Consider the following 18,145-nt stretch of genomic DNA (forward strand, 5'->3'; position numbering starts at 1 on the left):
TCAGTTGGGATGTACTGCTTGTGCACTACACATCTAGGAATTACCTAAAATTTCAGGAAATACATTTAAGAGAGAAGTACAGGCTATTTTAAAATTGGCTGTATGGCAGAGAGAGCACACAGTAGCCAAGTAGGAAATGAACATCTGTACATACAAATTTTATGGGCCTAAGGCAGTATACATTTAAGTACTTACCCAAGATTCAGAAGAAAAACCCATCATCAGACTACTGCAGTTTTCAAGAACCATTTCTAATGGGCAAATTCTCTGAAAATGCAAAACAAAGCAAGAACAGCAATGTCCTGCTACCTCCTTGCTGCCAGTTTAAAGTAGGACCACACACAAACTCAGTCTTCCTACATTTTTGCTTGATGTCTGTGTACAGTGCATCTTGCAGGATTCCTTAAATAAATCAGTAAACACTGCAGTAAGCAAGATGTAAGCTGGTGTGAGTATTAATTACCAATTTCAAGTGCCCAGCAACATTCTCTATGAGCATAATCCTTGCTGATCCAGAAAAGGTCTATTTTAATTAAAAATCTTTTGTCAAAGGCATGACCACCAGTGCTCCATATATTGGTGCTTTAGGTTCTTAAGGACCAGCCTTACTCTAGACTTAAATCAGCATCTCCCAGCAGCAGTGAGACATATGCAGTAGATAAGAGCCCAGCACATGGCAACCACTTGATTTAACCATGTGATACATTAGGAAACCATGTTGTAAGGTACATGGTCTGTACCGAGCTAGGTTTTTGCACACTGCATTTTAAAACTAGTAGATGAAATGGAAGATTTACCAAATGTATTTAAGTAACTCCCAATACTTATTAACCACTATAAAAGTGAAGCAGACTGGTTAACAAAACTGAATAAAAGCACCCGCTCTGCACATTAATTCAAGGAAAAGCCTTTGTTCTTTCTTCCTACATCAAATGGAAATTCTTTCCATTTACTTGTACCTGCCTTGCTATTTTCCCCTTTCACAGCTCTATGTCAGAAATCTTGTAATTCATTATCCCAGTTCATGATCAGTGGTGGTATTAGACCTTTCACAAAGTGATCTTCCTCTTGGAGTTTATACAGAGATACAGTTATGCCTGTCTCCAGCCAACAACATTCAGCCTTCCAGCAGCCTTGGGAAGAACATAAAATCTGACATGCTGTTGACTCTCTTGACAAAAATTTGACAGGTTCACACACTTTTAATAAAAATCCACCCAACAGTAGCACTTGCTCATACTTCTGTCAGGATTCCTAGATAAATGGAAATTACTTGCAATAAAACAGAGGTAAAATTTGCATTAGAACTGCTGATCTTCAGTCATATATGAAAATATTCAAGGATCCTTTTATGAAGTACTAAGTTCCACTATAATCAAAATTACATTGATGTCACAGTTTCTACCACTGCCATACTTACTCTTACTTTGCATCAATGAGACAGGAAAAATATTGGGGGAGAAAAAACACCCAGTAAGTTCAAAAGCACTGTTAGTTCTTTAAAAAGAACCACAAAGAAGCATGTTTAACACTAAAAGCTGCAGAGTGGCTTACATGACAGCTGAGTTAGTGAACTTTTCCTTATTTCCTTCTGCCACAAACAGAGTGAGACACAGCAGTGCAAGGAATTTTCCAAGGGTATGCAGGAAATCTTGTCTGTTCAGGACTGCCCAAGGCTTTCCTGGCTCCCAGCTCAGTCTGCTCCCAAGGAAAGGCTGTAGCACCTCCAGACTAACCCGCACTCTTGTGAGTGGCGCATCACATACACAGTACAGGAGAAGATGTGAGTTGTTCATAAACAATTTATTTTATTTCAAGTATGTGCCCTTTTTGATTCTGGAGAATCATGTCCTCCACCAACCAAAGACAGAATGATTTGGAAATCTTCCACCTGACTGTTTTGCTGTTGATACCTTGACACCATGTCCCTCCTCCTCCTTGGCAGCTGAAAGTATGGCTCAGGGTGAGCATAAACTTGCACCTCATTCCAAAATGGCTAGAAATACAGTGAACAAAGAATTAGTAAATCAACCACTCAGGGAGGCAGAGGGCTATGAATATACAGACAAATATAAAAACATCTTATTGGGGTTTTTACCAATTGTTTTTTTTCTCCTGCTAGTATGATTAAAAACTACTTTGACTTTAGGGTCCTGCTGTTACCTCCTCCTCATTCCCCAACAGAAACGAAGAATTCCAAAAATGCTTCATGTTTCTCATGTTTTTTAATCAATATTTAAAAGTCTGTTCCTCTCCTTCCAAAAAAAGCAGGTAATGTGGTATGGAGTGAACAAGACTGGACAAAGCATGAGTTTCACATGGATGAATTGCTGATTATCTCTTCTTACTATTTGGTACGGTTGTGTGCTTTGCATTTCCAGTGGCTTAGATTATAAGACATGAAGCAAGTTATTTTGGATGCTGATGCCAATCTGAGCATTACGGAAAAACTAACAGTGCCTAGGTCCTGTTACAGGTGGTCATGGACTCATGGAAGTTTCTTGGTTTAATATTTACACGGATGTTTTAAAATTACGGTCTGTGAAATATATTTTCCAAAGATGCTCCTCTATTTGACAAAAAAATAATAAAAGAACCCTTGATCCAAATCCCATCTCTTTTTAACAGTCTTGTTAAAAATTTCAATTCATCAATTTATCTCAGCACACTTAAGAGCAGAATAGAGAATAATGACATTTTTAAAAAAGAGAAAGATGCTGATCTCTAAGGAGACCGTCGCTCTTTTTTCAGAAGTAAATGACACTGAATGGTGCGGATTCGGTTCTTGGCTGGGGCAAACTCCGGCTGAAGCTTTAATGTTGACTCATACCATTTCATGGCCTTTTCAAACTCCTCCTGTGGAGAAAGAAACCAGAGTGCAAAGAGTCAGATTCTAAAAACAGTGAACACATTTTCTATGCCTTTCCCATCCCAACCAGTTGTGCAGCATGATATGCACAGAAGTAACAAAACCAATCCTTGTGATTTAGGATTTTTTCCTTCTCCCACAAATAACTGATATTTTCTTGGGCTAATGACTCAATTCTGCATAATCCATGGAAAGGAGTCAAGTTATTGCTGAGAATTATTGACCAATGTTCTCGCATTTTCTTTTTAATATTACACCTCTGTATTCTTGCTGTGAAAGTAACTTCTAAAACCAGATTTCAGTCAGAATTTGAGTAGATCAAAGCTTTAAAATCATGGACAATACAAAACCATCACATTTTCTGAAAAGCTAACATTTTTAGAAATAACTTGAAATTATTTTTAAAAGATTACTCAATAAAAAGAGTAAACCTGAACAAAACCCCCCCAAAACCTAGAGTGCATACAATAGCTAAACAATTTCACTTGATAAACTGGACTCCAGGCTGGTAGCTAGAAGCATTCATGTGGAAATAGCATCTATTTTTGTATAGCTGAAATCTCATTACCTATGCCACCCTGCTTTTTTATTAACTAGGAAAGCATGCCAACATCCAATAGTGTATTAGAGGAAAATGAGAGGAGAAAAGACCCAAACCATTCTGGGGCTTTCAGTCAGTTTCATCACTTATTTTTTTTTTTAAGTTCCTTTTCTCAGTAACTTTAGCTATGAAGTAGAGATAATATGAATTTCTGGCCATATCATAAAGACTAACTCGATCAAGGTGAGTTTTAAATCTTGATTTTTTTAAAAGGTGTATTTTAATAGTATATATAGACAGTATAAAGAAATTTGAGTTCAATCTGAAAATTATATTGGGCATTAAGAATCCAGATATTGAAAATGAACTTCCCTTGTGTTTGTTCACCACAACTGAGTGTTGGGTTTTACTTATTCCAAGCTTAGCTCTTCAAGACAGAAACCAAATTCATCACTAATTTTCCAGTATGATAAAAATATCCTGTATTTAGATGAATGGACAACCCAAATTACCAATTGTTTGCTACTGTCTTTACAAAGCTTGGCACACAGCATTCTTAAGCCAGCTTATAAAAATGTTGGCCTTAAAGTATTAAATGACAAATAGGGGTAAAGTAAGTAGTAAAAGTTTTGTCTTTCTAAAGATACTAATTCTTGATGATCATACCAAATTTCTTGAACATTGCTCCTTCAAAATGATTTGTGAGAATAAGACTTTACATACATGTAAATAGTGTCCCAAAGACAGCCATACCTGGGCAACAGCACACTCACCATTGCTACATAGACATTGGCCAGAGTGAAATGATTCACCACAAAGTGCGGCGCTATTTCCACTGCCATGGTAGCCACAATGATGGCATCATTCCAGAGTCTGGCATTGTGGAAGATGTTTGCTAGGCTTATTAGTGGTACATCCTGTAAGAGAAGAGCAAGAAACAGTTTCTTTCCATTGCAATTGTCTCAGGAACAGCAAGACAAACAGAAGAATCCACCACCAAACCACACTCATCTGGTTCCTACCCACTTCCCTCTCTTTTGATGTTGAGAATAATGATCCAGACCTATTTTAATACAAAACTACATTTGAGCCTGAGTTACATACAAAAAAACCTCACATCCACTCACAATAGTGACCATTATTACTCTTGGGCAGAAAAAAGTCAACAATTAACTCACTTAAGTGAAAGTACATTTACTTTTTAGAAGCTCTTAGACTATTTTTCTCTCCAAAGATGAGGTGCACTCTGTAGAGACAAGAGAAGCTGTTTTGTTTGAATACTCTCCTTCAGCTCTTGCATAAAAGGAAAGGGAATATGAACAAAGGGGACAGCAGGGAAGAAAACATGGTCTAACCATTAGTGCAACAGATGCATCATTTTTTGTCCTGCCTCTGCCATAAGAATTGTTATTCTGATGCTGAGTAATAGCTATAAATAAAATTTTCTCAGCTAGACACGGATGGTATCTTCTTTATTTCCTGGATTTCCAGACTGTGACCTTGTCTGACTGAAAAAACTGTAGAGCCCTGGCAGATAGAACAAACTCTCTGGGAGCTGGGCCTCAAATCTCCAAAATACCGCTTAGTACCAAGGCTTAAGTGCCTTCAATAAAAAAATAGGGTAAAATCACAACAATAAAAAGTTCTGGATGTATGTGATCCCCATTTCCTTGACCTTCACGTGTCAAGGAATACCTGTGCTGGACAAGTTACTCATGTTTGAAAAGCAGATATTATGAAAGTCAGGATCACAAGAGAAGTTCACAGGAAAATTAATTACCTTTTATTTTCATGAGAAAAGTCAAGAGAAAGTAGCCAAAGTGCATAAAAACAAAGAGGGGGATAAACCAAAATACACAAAATAGCTTTTACTCAGAGTTAGCACTGAATTAAAAGTCTCAGCTCTATCTTTACAAACAAGATCCAGAGTTTTCTCTGGGGGCAGCTTCAATATGGAGGACAAAACCAAGGCACAAAGACAGAGTCTCATACTGTCTCAATCAACATTATATCATACTTCTAGAAAAAAGCACTACTTCACCATAATTTTGAAAAACTGTAGTTTCCAATCCATAGTCTGACCCTGACAAATCACACAGCTAAGGACTCCTTTCCTGAGGAACCAATTACATGGAAAGACAGGAAAATAAGCAAAGGCTGGATGTGTTAGGTCTTGGTTCCAACCTTGTTTTAAATGGATAATGCAAATAAGTAACATTATAGGAAATATACAAAGGATATGCAATGGGGATGTGCATTTCTTAGTTGAGGCATCTTTGCTGTTAATGGCTAAATCTTCCTAATAATATCCTGAAAGCATGAACTACTTCGTCTGGCAATTTTCAGAAAAAGGCTGAAGACCAAGATTCCAGTGGAATTTACATTTTTCCAGGCTGTACAATTTGTTGCCCAGGTCAAAAAGAAAAATCTGCTATGTTGAGTAAGGAGCCTATATTACATTTATCAGTTTGCAAGAGGGAGCTTGGTGTTTAAGATCAGACATTACAATGCTCAGCACAGCACTTGCCAAGGTGAAGGGTACAGAGCACTTCAGCCAACTGAAACACTGAAGAGTCCAAAGTACTGTGTCCAAAGTACTGCCTTTATTTGGGAGCAAGGAACTGCTGCACAAAATCAAGGACAAGTGTACAACTGAGATTCACAGCCCAAATGCTTAAGATTCAAGCACTTAAGTAATTCCTTTAGATAATCACCTCCCACCCTCCCTAAAAGCACAACCAGAAGACATACTCCCTTCTCTAAAAGCACAACCAGAAAACATACACCCACATCTTGGGTTAGACTTGTCCAGACAACGGCTGATGAAGACTCAAAGCCCAACTAACAGGAGGAAGTTCAAGTCTGGGATGCCCAGAGCAGATGTCACATCCACTGAACTGCAGGCAATTCCACTGAACCCTTTCTGCAGTTATCTTTTTTTTAAGTCCATACTAAACAAATGGTGAAAATCTTTGTTTCACCTCAACTAGCTAGTATCTAATACATTACAGACACCTGATATAGTGTTGGCCTTCACAATAGTCTGTGAAAGCTCTGCTGGGACAAGGAAAACATTCTTTCACCTGAGGAGTGGGCACACACGTGTACACACCTTCATGTGATGGGGTGCATAGTGCAATGCTTGCCGTAAACAGTCTATTGCCTTCTTTCCTTGGCCTTTCACCCTCCAGTAAAGAGCTGCCATGCTAGAGAGGACCCATGAAGTCTGATTCTGGCAAAAGAAAAACACAAAAAACTGTAATGTAAACACTGGTAGCGAATACTCTTCCTACCTTTCACTCTTCCAATTTATTTGATATACTGAGACAGAGGATGTTACACTTTAAAAGAGCATTAAACTATTTTAAAGCAGCAAAAAGTTTCTGACAACATATATGCAACAGCAAGGTAAATGAGACTGCCAAATGAAACAAATTCCAAGTTCAACATCACTTCCATAGGAACAGAACAGCAGTTCAATAGCTTTCAACAGCAACAGTTTCAGCAGCCACAGCAGCTTCTAACAGCTCTCTGATGCTGAGCATCTATGTGCACACACATTACCCAACATGAAGGAAAAAACTTAGCTAAATTAGCTGATTGGACCTGTAGGCTCCCTGCAGTCACTGGAAAGAGAAAGGATGCCCTGGGATGCGGCTCAGTCCAGAAGCCTGCCAAAGCCCAGTCTCTATCTGGCTGACTCCCATGCCCTGCATTACAAAGGAAAATACTGAGAATTCTGTTTCTAATCTCTGCACTAAATATTCAGCTTATTTGGATAAATCTTGGAAACTAGCATCTAAGCAAAAAAACTAGTATACATCTAAAGTGAACAAAAACCTAACTCTTGTAACATGAGTATAAGAGTAATGTCTTTACTTTCAGGGGACGGACAAAACTATATTGGTAATAATTTCAAAGCACAGCAAGTATCTCTGACAGCTTTAGGTCCAACAGGCTAGGGGCACCAAACTTTTCATTGAGCTCTCTTTTCCATAGTAGTTTGGGATATTGTCCCTACTAGTTGTAAATATAGAATAGCAATCCCTGACATCCTAGGGCTCACAGCTGAGGTCCTTCAGCTAGGAAGCTTGGGTTTCTCTGAGGAGAACCAGAAGTGCAGGCTTGCACATGGTACCACACCTCTGCCTGAACACATCTGACACTTCAGGCCAACACTGCACCAGGCAGAAGCAGCAGGCTGAAAGAGGAAGCCCCTTTGAGCTGTCTGACAGCAGCATGCCAGGAGTGCTACTGGAGAGGGGAGACATGGCTTAACTCCACTCTCCATAAGCTCCAAATCAATATAGCATAAAGAGAAAGAAGAGAGCTGAGAACTGTTGAAATAGTTTAATAAATCAATAATCAGCAATGCTGCTCACTACAGGGCACAGGAAACACTGGGACATTTGACAAGCTTAGGTTTCAGCAGAGAGATGCAGAAGACACTTGATGGTATAAGCATAAGATATACCTCCACAAAATACCTGTGAGGGCATTACAGATGCTAAATAGACACAAATCCCTAGTCCAAGTACTAATACATTCCTTGAGCAGGATTTCAGACAAACGATTGGAGACCGGATTGACCACTATGCCACTCATGAGCAGTAAGCCCAGACTTCTCATCTTCTCCTTTACACATACCTTTTCCAGAGCTTTGGCTATTCGAGTACCAACTTGTTCTAGTGACTGTGGTGAGTAGTGGTCTTTGCCAAGATTCTGTAGGACCTGTGGAATAGGAAATACAAGTACTTAGATGCTGGAACCTGGTAAGAGATGTCGCCTTGCTCATTGGTTGCTTTTTTGCCTGGCATTTTTACAAATGCTGTAACCTGCTTCAACCTAAACACAACTGTCTATCTTGAGCTGATACCATCTATATAACACAGTGCTATAACTCCACGGCACTGAATACTAAGAACACGAGAAATTCTGAATATGCTGAGTTGGACTTTACCTTCACTAACATTCACAAAGAGCTACAAATACAGAGACACTAATGGTGTTTTAGGATTTCCCTCAGGGCAGACTGTAGATGGCTGGGAAGGCATTCTGGTAAAATTTCTGGTAAAATTCTGGTAAAATGCTGCACTGTTCTTAGAGTTTTATCCAGGCATTCACTCACTGAAAGTCACCTCTGGAGACAAGGCACTGAGCTAAATGCACCTTCAATCTGCCACAGTATGGCCACTTTTGTGTGACAGTCTTCAGCTCTGGCATACCTCTTTCAGCTGACTTTCTCCAGTGTAATGCAAGCTGGCCCGACTAGAGACACCTTGCAGGTGGTCCAAAGTATGCATACTGGCTGGGAGGTTTGGGTTACAAAGGGGCTCCATGGCTGGTTCCTGCAGCTGTGTGGCAAAATCAATGTGTTCTGTAATGCTACAAATGTCATAAAACAAGTCAAATTAGTTAAAAGAACAGAATAGTCATTAGAAAGCTATTTAGTGAAAGTAAACTGCCCAGAACCTGGCAGAATCTCATCTGAGTAGCTCAAGAAACAAGAGAAATGGGATCTTTCATCTGCACTTGCACTTTTCAAGACTAATTAATGAAATTCCACATAATGCTTTCAAACTTCTTAGAAATCCTGGAAGTTTTTTCTTACTAACATAAAATCTTCAGTTTACACACACTGAAGACCAAGTAACTGTCCTGCTTTGTGTAAGTAACTTACTTAGGGCTCATATCCAAGATACTCACTCAATGTTTTTAGCAGAAACAGCAAGCCACGTGCTGGCTACAGTTGTAAGCTCTACCCTGCGGAGTTTCAGGCATTCATCAGGACTTGGCCAGCCAAGGCTACGGTAGTCATGCCTTTTTCCTTGAGAAAATAAAACAAAAATAGAAGAAACTTTCTGGAAGGAGAAAGACATTCTACTTCAGTACAATGACTCTTAAAATACTCTATGCCAGTGGATACATCCCCTACATTATAAAAGTTACTGTCTTGCAGAGACATTTCTTTAAGAACGTTCCTGAATCTACATGGACTGAATGGGACTGCTGGCATGCACAGACAGAACCAGACTGTGCACAAGACAGATGAAGAGATGAAGTTTCAAACCTGTTTCATTACACTTTTTCCAAAACTACAGATTAAGAACAATTGCCAATCTTGTTTACAGGTAACGTTGCTACCTAAATGTCCTTAAACCAAATGTGTGAGTCATCATTAATGTTCTACAGCTACAGTTAAAAACTAGTAAAAGTTGACTTGTTTATCTGTTGACAATTCCAGGCAAAAAAACCTGCCAATACTGTTCAATGAGTATTGTTTAAGACAGTCAGTGGCTTTTACCATGTTCTTACACTCAAGATGGAAACCTTCCTGAGACTATTTAACAATTACACTTTAGCTCTCCCACTTTGCAGAGGAGCAAAGCAAGGCAGGGAAAGGTTAAATAACTTGCTTTATGTTAACTAACAGATTCCTGAGAGAAACATGAACCTGATCTTCACATCTGAACTAAAGCCTACTGAAATCTTTCCCCCAAATTTGGTAGATACTATATCAAGTCCTAGGAAACTGGCCTGTGTTAAATGTTAGGAAACATTTTCCTCTGGCATCAGAAACATACAAACTATTTGGAATGTAAGAAAAATTCACTATAGCAGTAGATTTGCACAGTGGGAAGCCAAGTTTAACAACATGCCAGTCTATCGAATCAGCTACATAGAGAATATTTCAGTATTTATTTCTAGTTACGTGAAATTTTGCCCATTTGGATGCAACGCCTATTTCTCATCCAAGTTACAGTAAACCACTTTAGCATATTTTGCAAATAATGAAGAAGTCTGCAATACCATGAATTTTAGAAAATATTGTGATAAAAAAGAAATTAATTTCGAGATACAAAGAAAAATTTCAAAGGAAAATTTTCAGCTCCCATCACCACCACTGTGAACTATCGAATGCATGTTCCTAGTGGCGCGAATGGGAAAGGACATAAAGAGATATGGAAATGCTACAGACACAGTTCAGTAGTCTGGGAAGGAGTGATCTTCAATTTGTTACTTAAATTTTGATGATTTAGCTCTTGCAAAGAGGATGCCAGCAGACCCTGCCTCACAGGAATGTTGGGAAGATTACTTTACAGTTGAGGGATGCTATGTAATAAAGCCACAGAAGTAACCAGAGGGAAAGAAGATATACATTGAGGAAAGGACAGGTGTGTACTACTCACAAATGACAGTCTGTTTGCATGTATTCCTTCCCCCCCATTTAAATATTTAATTCAATAACCTACATTTGTCAGTTGCTAAAAAAGGAGGTTGTTAAAGATTTAATGTAAAAGCCTTCAAAATGTGAAATCATTTTCCAGGTCATCAAATTGTCAAGAACTAAGATGCACTGTAGAACTTGGCTTACACATCAGCCCCACAATATTAAGATTTTAGCTCCATTGAAATGTTAAGACAAGTAGTAAAGGGGTCAATTACTTGGGTTTTATTCTCTGGCACTATATTAACAGATTATCCTCCAATTCCTCTTATTCAACTAGCAAAAACTCCATCTATCTCTCAAAATCTCACCTGTATTGGTGCAAAACCCTTCTCTTCCATGGCCACACTGTTTTGGAAGACAGTTCTAAGTTTTCTCTTATAACATCACTGAACAATTATAGCAGAACACTTGATTTTTATTTACTTAATTTTTATTAGACTAAGCTTTCAGCTCTTTCTCTTTGAGTTGTATGTCTTCTGCTTAGCCAGAAATCAGAAGTCTTATTCTGCATCCTGATAAACTAACTTCTCTCTGCTCATTAAGTTTATCAAAAGAGATCACCAAAGTCCCCTCTCTCTTTTACAACTTCTACTTACAATATCTACCTCTTTCATTCTTCACTCTCACCACCTCATCCCCCAGAAATTTTGGAAATTAACCAGAAAGTTTTCATTCAACACATAAAGTTAGGCTTCACTTCATCAAGAAGGTGCTGATGGAAGAGATTTCTTGGTTTTCCAGGTACTCATCTAGAAGGGACATTATACTATGTAATTTTTGTGATGCTTATTTTCAGTAATAAACCAGTGTAACATAAAGGCTGCAAAGGAAATAAATCATAGTAATACAAAAGCTGTAAATGATTAACTATCTCTAGAAGTTGCAGGTTACCTATTGGTCCAGGAGAAGGTATCTTTGGTCCACTGATCTCTAGAGCAGTTTGGTAAAAGTGTTCATTTTCTGCATTAGTCCCTTCTTCCACATTTCTTCCAACTGGTTCCTGAAGATCCAAGCTTTCAACTTTTGGTTTCTTTAAACGTTTGACCTGAAAAGTGATCTACCAAAAGAACAATATTAGCAAGGTTAACAGTAGGAAACACCATGACTGTTTTGCACTACTTGTTTTAGCCCAATGAAGTACTTGTTTTAGCCCAAAGATGTTACAGATGAGATCTTTGTCTCTCTCTTTTCCTCCCCATCTCAACTAATTCTCAAAGCCTGCTCCCTTTCACTGCATCACACCATGCAAACCAAGTATGCAACTTCTGACCTCCAACACAAGAGAAAATCAATTTAATTGCTGAAGAACTGAAAGCATTTTTCATAATATATTTTATTGGCAACACAATGACAAGAGGGATTCCTGTGTTTTCATGCTAACTAGAACTTTTGGTTAAAATATTTTTTTATTTTTAACTGTGATCAAGAAGTTGGTGATGGATTGAAACTACTTGTTCATTTCACATTGGCCATCGATGACTCTTTTAGGCTCATAGGAGAAGTTCATAGATCTGTATCTCCCAGTACTAAATCCCTTGGACTGTCTTCATCTTTCCCTTGTCCACAACATTTAGTACAAGACTTAGGTAAACTAACTCAAACTTACCCATTCAGCTTCATCATCATCACCACAGTCCCCAAAACAGGAGCTAGCTCGTCCATCCTGAGATCCCTTCTTCAGGACCCGGATTCCCTGCAAGTCCATCCGACGACCTTTTACCTCCAGTGCCCCTTCAAAAGCTTCCTGAGGCCAAGAATTTTCAAACTCATCCACCAAAGCCAGCATCTCTTCAGACATCTGATCATCTTCTAAACCCTCCACTCCTTCTGAACCATTGCTTTCTGCAGTGACTGTGTCTAAGAGGGAAAACCATAAAAAACTTCAAAAATTATTTTCCCTGTGCTTTCACAAATTGTAGAAAAAGAATCTTTTTTTCTGTGATCTAACTTTTCCCCTTGCACAAGCCAAGTATCACTGACTAGTCACTACACAAAGAGAGAACTAGACAATGAACATCTCCCCATCACAAATAAGCAGCCCTGTTGTGCTTGCAGAAGAATGGTTAAAAGAATGAAACTAGTTTATGGTTACTTACTACTTTATGGACAGAGAGGGGAAAACACAGCTTCTCAGTGGAAAACAGACAGCCCTTCTGAAAAATCTAGAAACAATTTTATTGGCCAGAACTGATTTTGTAAGGCTCACTTACTTTCCAGTCTCAAGAAGGAGGGATCCCTTGCTGAACTCTGAGTAAGGACTTCTGGATCTTCTGTACCTCCTTCAGAGTGTCCTTCTGTCACTGCTGTAGCTGACTCATAGTGGTCATCAAAGTATTTCTCCTTGCCATAATTGCCATCTGGATTTTTCTCATGACAGTGGCCTGAAAGAGAGAAATTTAATGATATACCATGAGAGAAAGCTCCTCCTGGATACAAGTGCAGAAGCTGTATTGTGGAAGCTACCATCTTCTAGTGTGGATTTTCTATGTTTTTAACCTATGGATTAAAACAATAATTCTACAAAGTATGAAAGACTTCATTCAGTGATTAAAAACTAATCTGCCCACTGACAAGGGAGATAATGTATAACAGTTACAGGCTATTAGGTAAATGCTGTGAACTACTAATGCAAGAAAGACCAGCTACTTTTCAAAGGAAGGTTGCACAGGAGGTGAGAAATTACTGTGTGATGGTACCCACTCCAATGAACACTCCCAAGACACGTTTTAGTGACAATACACCATATGAGGTGTTTGCCTGCCACATGAATTTTCACTTAAGAGACCACAGTGGTCACCATGCTTGAGAAAAGAGACAAGGCAGACTGATCTGGAAATGCCAGGCTGACCTTCTATGCCAGCAACAGACAGCATGTTGGCACAACCAGCTCACGAAATAGAAAGACAAAAGTTAAGAGCACTAATCTGTGCAAAAAATCAGAAGTTTATACAGCTTAAAATTAAACATCTATAATTTTGTGCTCAGGTTACAAGTTCACATTGCACCAAATGCAAAGATCCAGGAATAACACTGGAAAGAATCCAAATGCAGAGTCAGTAATAAGCAGAAATAAAAAAGGGTACACTTGCAACAGTAGCCTTTGAGCATCCTTTAGTGCCACATAAGCATTTGGACACTTTTAAGGGTGACCACCTGCATCTTTGTAACAACACTTTTGATAATAAGTACATTTTAACTACAAATCTCCAATTTTTTAATACTAATTACTTTCCACAGCCAGAGGTGCTTAGGGAATACAGCTAATGATGCCATTCTCCACATGTGTGAGAGGCTGGGAACTGCCCTGAACCCCAAGGCGCAGCTATGGGGCTGAGACACAGACATGTACACAGCTACTGCTTTAGAACCTTTCCTTCCTTTATTTCAGTCACTTGTGAGTGAAAACAGTGTACGTGGAGAAATGAATTAAGAAGCCCACAGCTGAATAAAAGCATTAAGAGATTCTCAAGTACATTCTCCATTCTGCCCTCTCTGAGTGCAAATTGTATTTCTCTATGCATATGGAAAGCATTATTTTTTTCAACCAGAAGCATAAAATAACAAGAATGTGAACAAAGTAGATCAGTGAGCCCTTTCTACTTCACACAATGATCCTATGGTACAAAGGAAAATTCTAGGTTTTACACCATCATCAGGCCAGTGGGATGAGAGGATGGCTCTAACTCTCACATAAGGGTAACTTGGTTCCAGTGCTTCTCTGCAAAGTCAAACTACAGCTTTTAGCTCTCTGCTTCTCCACCTGGGAACACTCAGGTGTCACCTTTGGAGGAGAAACAAACCAATATTTTCTCTGTGTGAGTGACCAAAATCAAACTAGATTTATAAATCTTTTGGGAAAACTATTTCTTGTCCTACCTCTTCTGCTGTATGTAAGAAAACAAACAATGTTATGAGTAAGTATATAAACCAGAAGTAGTTAACTTCATAAACTCTTCTAATATCTACCATCCACTTATACTCAACCTTTCCTACTCTATCAGTCATTGATTCTTTCTTCAGTCCCCTGCTCACTTCTCCCATTCTGCTAAGAAAAACTAATCGGTTTCATATTAAAAAAAAAAAAAAGAAGAAAAAGATAAAACAAGCACTTCAATATATGGAGAGCCTCACGTTTAGTCATGACAAATGGTGCACACAGAACACTTGAGCTGTCCCCACATGACATCAACCCAGCCTGATTTCAATGCAAGTCAGGTGCTTAGAAATGTGATGGCCACAATTCCCTTGGCTGAAGATCCACTCATCATTAGTATAAAGAAAGAAGCAGAGGGGCTCAAACATAGATAACTATTTTTAATTGAAATAAAAATGCCAAAAAGGATTAAAAAAGCTGGAAAGCACAAGCAGAAGGAAAAAAAATGATGGTACTTAAAATTCTACTTAACACCAACTCTGTTAACATTAATTTACAAACACTGACAGCTAAAAACAGGCTAGATGACTGTGCTGGCTTTCTTGGGATCTGAGAGCTGCTATATATAGAAACCTGAGTGACCTAATTTTTTCAAATTGCTGCTTTCAGTTATCTGATATTGCTGGAGACAAAAACACTAGTTGAAAAACCAATGGAAGTTGAAAATCTCTAGTGAGTGAACCATGAAGCTGGTGGTACTGAAACACTGCAAGTCAGAACTTCACAGTTTCTGTCAGCCAGAAGGTTGAAACCCACCAGGAAGTCCAGTGGGGAAGAGTGTGAGACCAGCAAGGGAACAACACAGCCCCAAACTCCAGGCACAGTCTCTGTCTGTAGAACTTTGGCCATATCACTGCAATACTTACAGCACCTCTGTTATGTGAAGGACAAAAGTGACCACTGACCTAAAAAACCTAAAAATGCCCAGATATTTATTATTACTATTTCACACATATTCTGGCTGTCTTAGTCTGCACATGTGTTTTAGGTATAAATTCCTGACACAGTAATATTACAAAACTTGGAAGTCTAAAATTTCTACATTGTACTTGGTAAGTTCAGCTTACTTCACCTTGAAAATTTACTAGAGAAGGATCACTTTCTTGCTCATTTATTTTCTGAGAGCAGCTGTTGTCACTCTTCCCATTGCTTCTGTAGAGCCAAGAAAGTTCAGAGGGAAGAGGATCAGAGTTCTGCCTTACCTTATGTATTATGAGACCCAGCTACTAAATTCCAGACAGTGAAACAAAAATCAAACTGATGATACAAACAAATGTCTGGGCCTTTGTTTAAGTGATGCAAATAACACAAACAGTCTGTACCAGGTTCATGTAGGAACTGGCGGAAAAACCCACACAGTAGTTCCTAATTTACAAAGGAAATCTTCTGGAGAAAAAGCAAATACAAACTCTGTATTTGAGACTGAAGCCTTGAGACCTCGGAGATTAAAAGCAGAACACAGCATTGTTTAATATTAAAGGACTCTACTCCCATACTGTTATAACTTGTAATTTTTTCGGCCAATGTGAACACACTTGTGCAGCACAAACCAAACTTAGCACAAACCAAACTTTAAATATAGGAAAGATTTGCTGGATTATCCATCCCATTTAATATCAACCACCTCCATGATTTTCAGGACTCCTCTCAAATGTCCACTGAAGCTGTGGCAACTACTGCAGTTGGTAGGGCAGAAAAAACACAGAGAAAAAGTTAGACTTGAGTTCTTTAGGAATGGAGCGAACTCTTAAGCTGAACTCCACCTAGCATAAGGAAGGAAGCACCCAGAGTGTTGTCATCTGTCATAGGGAAGGAGAAATATTAGGAGGGAGAAGCAATGCAGTAACTGGAGGTTAAGAGCTGCTCCATCTATGAATGGGCAACAAATACTTATTCTGAACCATATTCCATATTTAATGCTTTCCATTTCTCAGAAAAGTCACGCCTGGAAACCATTAGGAACTCTCCTCATTACATATGAACTTTTCTGGTGCTACGTGCTGGGTTTTTTTTGTCTAAGAGCAAATTTCTGTCAGTTTAGGTGATCCCATATGCTCAGACTGAAAGCCACTCACGTAAGGGAAGGAAAGAAACGTGGAGATGAACAAACAACACCCCCAGAGTATCACACAGAAGTGGTGCACCTTGAGTAAGTTCTTCAAAGTAATCAAACCTCACCATTAAATTAGGCACTGTTTGTTCTAAAAACGTAAATTAACTGCCACTGTAGTTGTTTGTTTCTTGAGGTATATCTGGTAGAGAGAATGAGGTCTCATTAAATATTTTCACTGTTTGATTCTTATATAGCAACTAAAGATACGTGATTTGGTGTTATCAATAGCATTAGAAATAAAAAGTAAAATTATCTCCAAGTGTCTTAGGTCAGCACAAAATTTTTACTGACATTTAGCTCTTTGTCAGGGTAGAACCTGCAAAAAAAAAAGGTATTCCTAACTCCACCACCTATGTTCCAACATCCTAGGTTTATGAAAATTATTGGGTCCTAACTTCTAATGTTATACAGACTAGTTCCCTTAATTTTTTTTGGTACATATTTAGAAATTACAGTGGCAGAATAATGCCTCAGAACTAAAACTCAAGTAATTTTAAATTTAGGTACTGTTTTTTCTTTTCCTACTGTTTGCAATAAACAGAGCTACATTATCACCTGAATTATTACAAGAGTCAAGGACTGTTGCTGTAGTCAGTGACTTGCATTAGGTTAGGCAAACATGCATGTTATCTGGAGCTATGTGTCACTTAAATAATTTGCCTCTTTATGGGTAAACACAGCCAAGAGAGAATTGCACGTAATACAGATGTAAGTCAGCCTAATACCTGAGTTGTCAGAGCAGAGAACAAACTGAAACCAAGCTGCTAACACAAGTTATTAACTCCATACTTATTTTTTATGAATGCTTAAAACTAATATTCCCCACAGTGAAATTCAGTAAAGATATTTTTTTTTCTTTCTACAGCAGGAATGACATATCACTGAACTCAATGGAAAAAAGTTTCAATCCCTACATGCAGATGAACAGACTCATCTACAGACATCTCAGCATCAATAAGGAGTCTTCTCTTTACTTTTGCACTGCTCACACAGATGCAGAGACACATAAGTAAAGGGGGGTGGTGTATTACCACTTTACATATGAGAATGGGCAATGATGCTGCTTAGAGGTCATGTGAAAAATCTGGGTGTGCTCACTACCTGAGTGACATATATTTACAATTACGCTAAAATATATTCATTATAGAAATTAAACTGAAAGTCAGCACATTGTCACCCACCACTTTTATAGAACCAGTCTTGTCCAGTGCTTTGTGTCACAGGCAATATCATTTCCCAAGGTTTACAAAAATAATCTAGAATGAGAGAATTCACCTACCAGAACCTTTTGTGGATCTAGAACTACAGGGATCTCATTCATCAACACCTGGGATGAGCACCCTAAGAGCACCCTAAGAACTGTCTTACTTTCTGTACCACAGTGACTCTGTTGATCAACAAGCCAGGCAGTGTCACAGGGAAGTGCTGTTTGGGAGACCATTCTCTAGACAACACAA

At 38.6% G+C, this 18,145-nt stretch overlaps 1 protein-coding gene across 1 annotated transcript in view; it reads right to left on the bottom strand.

The window, feature by feature from the left end:
* Nucleotides 1–1,784: 1,784 nt before the first annotated feature.
* TTC17 (tetratricopeptide repeat domain 17) overlaps nucleotides 1,785–18,145 on the bottom strand; it is a 54,744-nt gene continuing 38,383 nt past the window's right edge. Inside the window, exons 17-25 of the mRNA XM_058026288.1 lie at nucleotides 12,852–13,022; nucleotides 12,248–12,498; nucleotides 11,533–11,698; nucleotides 9,117–9,237; nucleotides 8,636–8,795; nucleotides 8,058–8,141; nucleotides 6,523–6,642; nucleotides 4,184–4,327; nucleotides 1,785–2,856 (exon numbers count right to left, since the gene is read on the bottom strand). Of these exons, the coding sequence (XP_057882271.1) occupies nucleotides 2,725–2,856; nucleotides 4,184–4,327; nucleotides 6,523–6,642; nucleotides 8,058–8,141; nucleotides 8,636–8,795; nucleotides 9,117–9,237; nucleotides 11,533–11,698; nucleotides 12,248–12,498; nucleotides 12,852–13,022 (1,349 nt within the window). The 3' untranslated portion in view covers nucleotides 1,785–2,724. The remainder of the gene's footprint in view (nucleotides 2,857–4,183; nucleotides 4,328–6,522; nucleotides 6,643–8,057; nucleotides 8,142–8,635; nucleotides 8,796–9,116; nucleotides 9,238–11,532; nucleotides 11,699–12,247; nucleotides 12,499–12,851; nucleotides 13,023–18,145) is intronic.

Source organism: Melospiza georgiana, chromosome 6 (genome assembly GCF_028018845.1).
Source record: "Melospiza georgiana isolate bMelGeo1 chromosome 6, bMelGeo1.pri, whole genome shotgun sequence".
Lineage (NCBI taxonomy): Eukaryota > Metazoa > Chordata > Aves > Passeriformes > Passerellidae > Melospiza > Melospiza georgiana.